General features: G+C 34.6%; 1 protein-coding gene across 1 annotated transcript; it reads left to right on the top strand.

Annotated features, from left to right (window-relative positions):
• Positions 1-359: 359 nt before the first annotated feature.
• Positions 360-3579, top strand: EMB1873 (porphyromonas-type peptidyl-arginine deiminase family protein). The gene is made up of 10 exons (XM_079040784.1): positions 360-577; positions 672-785; positions 1287-1376; positions 1473-1548; positions 1637-1692; positions 1832-1910; positions 2066-2200; positions 2285-2517; positions 2610-2768; positions 3274-3579. The coding sequence occupies exons 1-10, from the start codon at positions 488-490 to the stop codon at positions 3367-3369; spliced, it is 1128 nt and encodes a 375-aa protein (XP_078896910.1). The 5' UTR covers positions 360-487; the 3' UTR covers positions 3370-3579.
• Positions 3580-9455: the final 5876 nt, after the last annotated feature.

Raw genomic sequence — 9455 nt, 5'->3', positions numbered from 1 at the left:
GGTAGTTATATGGGTGTTATGGACGAATCGTAATGCTTCACTTTTTAGTAGTCCTAAGCCTAGAAAAGATAGACTTTTTGACTCAATTGTGAAAATTTCTTTCCGATGGTTTACTTGTAGGAATTTTATGGCTAGAATCAGTTGGATGATGTGGATGCTAAACCCTATTCTAATGTAACTTGTTTTTCCTCTAGCTTTTTTCCGGTGTGTTTTTGTTTTTGTTTTATAAAATGTATTGCAGTTCTAAAAAAAATATCATTTTGTTTTTTTATTCTAATAAAATATTAAATTTAAAGGAGAATCTTTAAATTTAATATTCGTCTAATCTGTACAGATGCCCCGATGCGGTTAGCCCTTTTGGCAGTCTGATTCCACTATTCCAGTGAGCAGCCATTGAAAATAAACGAGTAGTGGGAAGAGACCTAAGGCCGGCGTTCAGACGGTGTTCCTCTTTTAAGTTTCCTCCTCCAGTGGAGACTTCGATCAGATGGATATAACAGAAGGAACGCCTGCTCTCCATGGATTCCGAATGCCCGCAGAATGGGAACTCCACTCCCAAACCTGGCTTGGTTGGCCTGTCAGTCTTCTCTCTCCATACATGTCTTCATCTTTTTTACTTTGATTCTTGCCGATTTTGACCTAAAACTAAAGCTCTCTCTTTCGACTTCCAGGAGCGTCCTGATAATTGGCGAGATAACGGAGTCCATGGCCAGAGTATTTTTGCAAAAGTTGCTTCCGCTATTTCTAAGTTCGAGCCTGTCACTGTCTGCGCCAGTGCCTCTCAGGTTTCCTAATTCGTTTTCTCTCTATCTGTAATCTGTTTGCAATTCGTTTTCTTATCGTATCGTAATTCGTAAGCATGTTTTGATGATGGATCCTAGTCAAAGCTTCTCTTAAATGGACCTTACAATCAAATATCTAGGAATTGAATGGAAGAACATGATTTGAAGGACATGAGTGTCAGTAAATGATAGTATCAATACAATATTTGAATATTGTAAGGCAGTGAAGTGTAAATAAGTGTAGTCATGAATGTTATATGGGGACACTTTTCAACAATTTGGAATAAGAATACAAAACACATGATCACTTTTCTGTTTCCTCTCGAGTCATCTTTACCAAAAACTTGATTCTTGATTTCTGCCTTTTTTTGTATCTATTCTTTGATCATTCTTGTCAAATACTACTATATCAATAATAGAGAATCTCCCTATCTTTTCATGTCATCTCTTTTAAAACATGCTAACATTACAATATTACATATTATTTATTTGTTTTTCTTTTAGTGGGCTAATGCACGCGATCAATTGCCTCATAATGTGAGGGTTGCTGAGATGAGTATGAATGATTCTTGGTTTCGTGACAGTGGTCCAACTGTTAAGTTCTTCTTCCATTTCACCTTTCTTTTGATCAATTCTCTGTATTACTTTTTAATTTCTTATTAAATAATCCTTTTCCTTTATACTCTATAGTTTGTTGTAAGTGAGGGGAAATCAAGCTCAGGACATAATGTTGCTGGTATTGATTGGAACTTCAATAGTTGGGGAGGTAAGCTTTTGTATATTAATAGTTTTTCATATTTTATTTTATCAAATAATAATAACAAACTAAATAAATGGTTGTTTGTGTATTTTAGGTATTGATGATGGTTGCTACATAGATTGGAGTCATGATCTTCTTGTTGCACGAAAGGTTAGATTCGTAAATATCAAATATACATATTTTTGAAACTTCAAAAGATTTACATCATGTATCAAATATAACACCCAAGTTTTTATCCTCTTCATTGTTTCTTAAACGAGTTCCATTAATTTATTTTTTTTCCTGTTAGATTCTTTCAATGGAGAGGATTCCTCGTTTTCCACAATCCATAATTCTTGAAGGTGGAAGCATTCATGTAGATGGTGAAGGTAACAACTTTTTTTATTGTTGTTTGTGTATTTTATTATTAGGTAGATTTTTACTGATTTGATATCTTGTAAATTATATATATATATATATATATATATATATATATATATATATATATATATATATATATATATATATATATATTTTCATTTAGGGACATGTCTTACTACAGAAGAATGCTTATTGAACAAAAACAGGAATCCACATCTGACCAAAGAACAAATAGAAGATGAACTTAAAGCTTATCTAGGAGTCAAGAAGATTATATGGTTGCCCCGAGGACTATTCGGTACATTTTCAAAAAATGTTAAATGCAAGAAATAACAATGTATGTTTTTTTCTTTTTTTTAATTCTATTGTTATTTATATACAGGTGATGATGATACAAATGGACACATAGACAATATGTGCTGTTTTGTGAAGCCTGGAGTGGTGTTATTGTCCTGGACAGATGAAGAATCAGACCCTCATTATGAGCGAGCTGTAGAGGCTTTTACTGTGCTCTCAAATTCTACAGATGCAAATGGTAGAAAATTTGAAATCATTAAACTCCATATACCAGGGCCTCTTTATATGACAGATGAAGAAGCTGCTGGATTTATTCAAGTAAGCATATACATCCATATTCCATAGTGTTCTCTCATTTAAAAAAAATAAAAAAATCATTTATTGTTTGTATTATATTAACTACCAAAAAGGTGGGAGAAGCTAAACCAAGACTTCCTGGAACAAGGCTTGCTGCTTCATATGTTAATTTTTATATTGTGAATGGTGGAATTATTGCACCCCAATTTGGAGACCCAAAATGGGATGATGAAGCTGTGCGTGTCCTGTCTAAGGCTTTCCCTGATCGTCAGGTAAGCATTTCATCAGAAAAAGTTTTACTGCGTTTGACATACATTGGACTGACCAGATTGATGTCAGGGCGACAAAAATTGTAATTTTTTGTCACACACAAAAAGATGGAACAAGGTAGGACATGGACCTGCTCTTGATCTCTCGTCTGTGTAAAAAGACGCAAATACCCTTCTCATCCTCATCATAGTAAATAACCCCATAAACCTTGTCTAGTCCAGTCCGGTCCAAATCAATCACCTCCAGTCCCGTGTAACACACGGGACAGGAGGGGAGGGGACTAGACAGGACCGGACTAGACAAGGTTTATGGAGGTATTTACAATGATGAGGATGAGAAGGGTATTTACGTCTTTTTGCACAAACGAGAGATCTCTGTGTCCTACCTTGTTCCATCTTTTTGCATGTGATAAAAAATTGCAATTTTTGTTCCACTGACATCTGTCTGACGGTCCAATGCACAGTACAACTTAATTACTTAATTGAGTGTGAATGTTGTTTGGTTAAGGTGGTAAAAATTGATGGGGCGAGGGAAATTGTTCTTGGAGGAGGTAACATTCATTGTATAACACAACAGCAGCCTGCTGGCCCACAAGCTCAATGAGCTTTTTTAAAAGCTTAAACATAATTTTTACTGAATTCTTGTTGTTGTGGTCTTTATGACACAATGGAATTGTGCAATAATTTGTTTCGTTGTTTTGAAATTTATTCACGTGTCAGCAAGGGCGAAGCTATGGTGTATCAAGGTGGGTCCTAGGACCCACCTAATTTTTTAATTTTATTTACTATCTATGTATATGAAAAAATTATGACCCATCTTGAAAAAAAATTAGGACCTACCTTTTAGTATTTAGACAAATAAGATACAAATAAATATAAGAAATGATGGAATGTTTTACTTAAATTTGCAAAGAATATGGTTATTTTTTATCAAAACCTATTCCAAATTGGAGACAAAGATAAAAAGTGGTAGTTATTTGATATTATAAATCGGATATCTCTACTCAAACTAGTAAAAATACATTATTGGCTGTAATTATAGGTAGTTGCAAGACTTTATAAAATGAAAATAAACCCATTTGTACTATATATATATATATATATATATATATATATATATATATATATATATATATATATATATATATATATATATATATATATATATATATATTGTAAAAGTCCGGTTTGTGGGGTCAAGTAGGCCGTTTTGTACTGGTTTTTAAGGTGTTCGAACGGTCTGGATGAACGCAAACTGACCGCTTTTTACTGGTTCGACCCGCCCTGCCCTGCCATAAATATTTGTCTTTTCGCTTTACTTATATAAGGAACAACGTTCTTTTCTATTCTAGATTCGTCATTGCATATGTGTGGTCTTAATTAGTGAAATTACGTTAGATAATGGACTGATGCAAGACTTAATATGGTAAGCTCTATACATAGAAAAAGTCAGTTGCAAGAGTTTTTTCTTCATATTTTTAAGGGCAAATGTCATACAATGTTTTCAAACTTGGTTGATTCAGTCACTAGAAAATTCCTTCTTCAATTCTTCGAGTTTGAAATTTACATCCTCTCATACCTTCTTCACATCATGTACGAAGAGAACATGCCTTTCTGTTGCAACATTAGGAAGCTCCTTTAACGAAGAGGTATACAGATCATTATGAGCCTTGATCCGAAGTTCGTTATTTTTATCATTTACATCAATTTTATGTTGCAAACGATGCTCTACTGCTTTTAGCATCACATCGACTTCGATTCTTGATACCGAATGCTTAGAGCCTGAGTCGGCTTGATATTGAAGAATAGAATTAAGCTTTCTATTTAACACTTTAAATTGTTTTCCTGACATAGGCATATGATCAGGAATTTCTTCTTCTTCTGAATCGAAGTGCAAATCTTCAAATGTCCCTGCGAAACCCCCTCATTCGGTTTCATCTTCGGAATGAGGCTTTTGTGTTTCAGTGGATTGTGATGAAAACAAAGTTGTGATAGGTTGGTTAAGAATACTGGAAAAGCTTGGTGATGTGGTGATAGTTGATGTGGGAAAAAAAAAGGTGGTAACGAAACTAAGGATGATGACGAAATGATTGGTAATGAAGTTGAAAGAGAAATGGGTTGCGTAGCATCAACACTCATTGAAACATTTTCTCCCGTATCAGATATGTTAGCAAGGATGTTTGAAATAGGGACCTCCTCAGGAATTGACTTGGTCACAACTATTTCGAGTGGAATAGTTGTTGTGGGTTCAATAGAAATAATAGGAGAAATGGATGAAATGATAGGACCAGAAGTTACCATGGGAGTAGACGAAATTGGTGGTGCCTCAGGGACCACTTCGTTTTCGGACGAACCGTCACAAAGAACGATTTTTCGTTTGTTCTGCTTCTTTGATATATGATTGATTACATCTTGAACCCTTCGTTTTTTAGATGATGGAGAAGCAGGAGCAGGGATCTCACGAACAATAACCCCTTTGCTACTGATTTGAACTTTACGAACTGTCTGTGAGTCATCAGACAAATTTCTTTTGTGAGATAACCATCTTAATCTTGTCAATACTCCTGACCTTGATGGCATTACCTCCTTTGAAGGCTTAACAACACCAACCTCTTCTGTTTGCTTTGTATCACTGTCAGGTTTGTTCTTAGGAGACTTAGGTGCAGACTTTTTCATAGTTGTAACTGGTACCTCTGCTTCATCATTCTTCGACTTCTTGGATTGTTTAGAAGTTCTAGCTTCAATTGTAAGCAAAACCCCGGTTTCCACATCTAGATTAATCTTCTGTAAATACTTCACAAGAATCTTGTGAGTAGGGTTCACCTTCTTTAGCATAGCATCAGGAATACGTGCTACAGTTGGAAAAATATTCACATCATCCTCCACAACTTTCGGAAACATATACTTAGCAAATTCAGCAGTAGGTTCATCAGCAGGGACTTGGATTCCCTCTTTTTCATAAACTTTCTCAAGAACAAGGCTCCAGTACCTTGCACACGGAATCCCCTTTACCATATTCGTGTTTTGTAAACTTTTGCCAAACTCCTTCCACAACTAAGTGGCATAGTCAACACTCAAATCATAATAAAGACCCATTACCATTGCATAAACTTCCAATATGCCCTTGTTAAGTCCTACACTTCTTCCCGTCGGGCATCTAAGGTAAATTCCAAAGAAAAAGTTCCATATACACGAAAGTCCTGATTTCTTGAAATCACTAATCTTCTCGAGTGGAGGCTGGTAACCCATCTTGTTGAACATGTGTATGATTTGTGGATGCGTAGGCTTGAAGAATGGTGGAGAGTTAGGAATATCCAGAAACTGAGTGAACATCATCTTTGCCAATCGAATTTTCTTCTCATTAACCAGATTAAAAGTAATGACATCGGTAGCCTTGCTATAAGACGCAGTTGAAGCAACCATTGACAACCATGTCATCGGAACTGCGAATAAGTTGAACATAGTAGTTGCTAATCTAGATCGTTTCAGGGCAACGATTAGCATCTTCAAGTCTTATGGATATAATGAAACATTGGACTCATCTTGATAATTTGTGCTTTGAATTTTCATCAACGGTTGAGATTCAATTTCTTCAGTGTTTGAGTTCCAAACAACAGCCATTTGACAGTTCTTGAAAGCTTTTTGAAAAATTAGGGCTTTTTGTTCGTTTGAGAATTTTTGATCACGTAATGATAAAAGGAAAAGGATTTTCCTTTTATAGGTAACAACAAAATAATTTGAACCGTTTATCATTAATGAGTAGGCCACGTCATTCCTTGAAACTTGCACCAGTAGCCGTTTATCCGATCACGTCTGATAAAGTACCTTGAAACTAGGGCCAAATTGCCAAACGGTAACTTTAGACTATTCGTGAGTACAAAGTGGATAAGATCAAACCCTTCGGAATGGAGGCTAGGCTCTTTCGTTTTTGGGAATCGAAACGAAGTCATTTGCCAGTCTTGTGAAATCTTCAGCCTATGTTGGTATTACTTAGAACCTCAAGGATTTCGTGAGTGATGTGTGCCAAAGAAAAAGATAAGAAGCAAATTAACAAAATTTTGGGATGTGTGATGTCTAAAATTTAGACACGAAGTCACTTAAACCCCAGACAAAGGTTACTTCGTTAATTATCAAAAGAGACAATCAACAGCTTGTGTATGTTCCCGTGAATTACAATTGAATACTTATAGAAAAGTATCAAAGGGCTTTTTTTTTCAAGGCTTCAAAGGGCGCCTTACAAATTTCGTTACATATCAACCTAAACATAAGATGAGTAATTGTAACTGAAATTACTTGTTTAACCAGTGTAGTCAGTGACAAGTTGCGATGGTATATTATATAAAAGTGACTAAGGAAAAGAATTGATACTCACACGGAAATCACATTCAAAGAAAAAAGTTTAAGCTGGATCTTGTTGGGAAACAAATGTTATGGGCTTCGAACAATTGATCAAGACCTCTCATACGAAAGAATGTGATTTGGAGTATACGAAATTTTTGGTACTGAAACAAGTGTTTCGTAAGAATCTGGAACAAAGTTCCCCGTCAATTCTTTATTAAGATAGAAAATTGGGTTTCACTTGCATCACGGTCTCATGATTTAAGATCATTAACACAGATTTTTGACATGTTTAAGTCATGATTGGTTTGATCAATGACCTCTTGAACATGTGTCTTTGTGTGTGAAAAGTGTTAAGAATTTTGTGATGAAAAAGATGGTGAAAGATTCGAATGTACCTCTATTAAACATGGACCAAATAGTAAACTCTTAGCTCATTTGAGAAGAGTAAGGTAGCTCAGTGATTAATGTGAATGTAAGCCTGATTGGGAAGAAACTTTTGTATGAAAAATTTCATTAAGGCTTACGTTAACACACATTGAATCTTTGGAGGCTTGAGTCGACATGCTGCATCATGCTTCTAGGACATCTTAACTAGTGCATAGTTTGAGGAAAAAATACCTTCCCAAGAAAACACAAGCATGACCCTTGAAAAAATTCTTCGTGTAAATATCCGTAATGCCTGATAAAAAAAATAACAAAGTAACAAAAATCTTTTTGGATTTTATATTTTAATTTTTTTTTTTTTTTTTTTTTTTTTTTTTTTTTTTGTGATTTTGAATTTTTTGAAAAATGAAACATACAACAAAAGAAAATCTTTTTGGAATTTTTGATTTTTCGAAAATGATTACAAAGTAATGAAAATATTTTTGGTTTTTCAGTTTTTCTCAAAATAAAACACAAACTATTAAAATTAAAAGATGATACTAAACACACGAAAATTTTCAGCTCCAATATACGAAAACGAAGTGTGGCGAAGCGCTGAATGTGAACAATAACCCCAAAATGGTTAATACGATTGGCCTCTGAACGAATTATTTTGCCTCTGAATAGACACCTTTTCACCAATAGATGCTTCGTTAATTTTGTATGACTGATTCTGCTATTGAATTCACATCTAACATTCCCAAACTTGCCAAAATTCTCATAAAAGATTTTTCATCAAGAGGTTTTGTGAAAATATCAACAAGTTGATAAGTTGTTTTTACAAAATGAACTTCAATATTTCCATCTTCAACGTGATCTTGTATGAAGTGATAACGAAGAGCAATATGTTTTGTTTTTGAATGTTGTACTAGATTATGACAAATGCGTATAGCACTTTGTGAATCACAATACAATGAAATCTTATTCATATTAATTGCATAATCACGCAATTGGCTTTGAATCCAGATGATTTGAGAAGTACAAGCAGCAACAGAAATATATTCAGCTTCAGCAGTGGAAATTGCAACACAAGTTTGCTTTTTCGATTGCCAACTGACAAGCTTTCCATCCAATAATGCACATCCTCCACTTGTGCTTTTTCTATCAAGAGTACATCCACCAAGATCTGAATCTGAAAAGGCTTGAATGAAAATCCAGATTTTGAAGGATACCACAATCCTAACGAAACTATACCTTTGAGATAACGAAAGATATTTTCACAGCTGTTAAATGTGGTTCTCTTGGATTCGCTTGATACCTAGCACAATGACATACAGAAAACATGATATCAGGTCTACTTGCAGTTAAATAAAGTAGAGAACCTATCATGCTTTTAAACAAAGTAAGATCAAAAGCAGGTGTATCTAACGAAGGTGTTAATTTCGTTCCAACTGCCATTGGCACTCTTAGCTTCGTGCTATTTGTCATTCCAAACTTCTCAAGCAAGTTTTTCGTGTACTTTTCTTGGTTAATGAAAATTCCTTCTATGCTTTAACGAATATTTAACCCAATAAAATTGTTGATTTTACCCATCATGCTCATTTCGAAATGACTCTTCATCACATTTTCAAATTCACTAGACAAAGCTGGGTCAGTAGAGCTAAAAATAATATCGTCAACATAAATTTGAACAAGCATTAGATGATTCCAAACTTTCTTACGAAATAATATGGGGTCAATTGATCCTTGTTTAAATTTCGACTGTTTTAAGAAACTGGTAAGTGTTGCATACCATGCTCTTGGTGCTTGTTTTAACCCATAAACAACCTTATCTAAGATGTATACATGATTAGGATATTCTTCGTTAATAAAACCTGGTGGTTGTTCAACATACACAGTTTCTTCAAGCTCTCCATTCAAGAATGCACATTTAACATCCATTTGATAAACATCAAAGTCCTTATGAGCTACATAGGCTAAAAATAT

This window comes from Lactuca serriola, chromosome 4 (assembly GCF_051521515.1).
Source record: "Lactuca serriola cultivar US96UC23 chromosome 4, Lser_US96UC23_V15, whole genome shotgun sequence".
NCBI lineage: Eukaryota > Viridiplantae > Streptophyta > Magnoliopsida > Asterales > Asteraceae > Lactuca > Lactuca serriola.
The sequence above is the reverse complement of the archived record's forward strand: the minus strand, read 5'-3'. Positions and strand labels throughout refer to the sequence as shown.

Coding starts and splice junctions, on each gene's coding strand:
- EMB1873 (XM_079040784.1), top strand. CDS start 488: ATGGATATAACAGAAGGAACGCCTGCTCTCCATGGATTCCGAATGCCC. Junction 1,377..1,472: donor TTCGTGACAGTGGTCCAACT/GTTAAGTTCTTC, acceptor TATACTCTATAG/TTTGTTGTAAGTGAGGGGAA. Junction 2,518..2,609: donor AAGCTGCTGGATTTATTCAA/GTAAGCATATAC, acceptor ACTACCAAAAAG/GTGGGAGAAGCTAAACCAAG.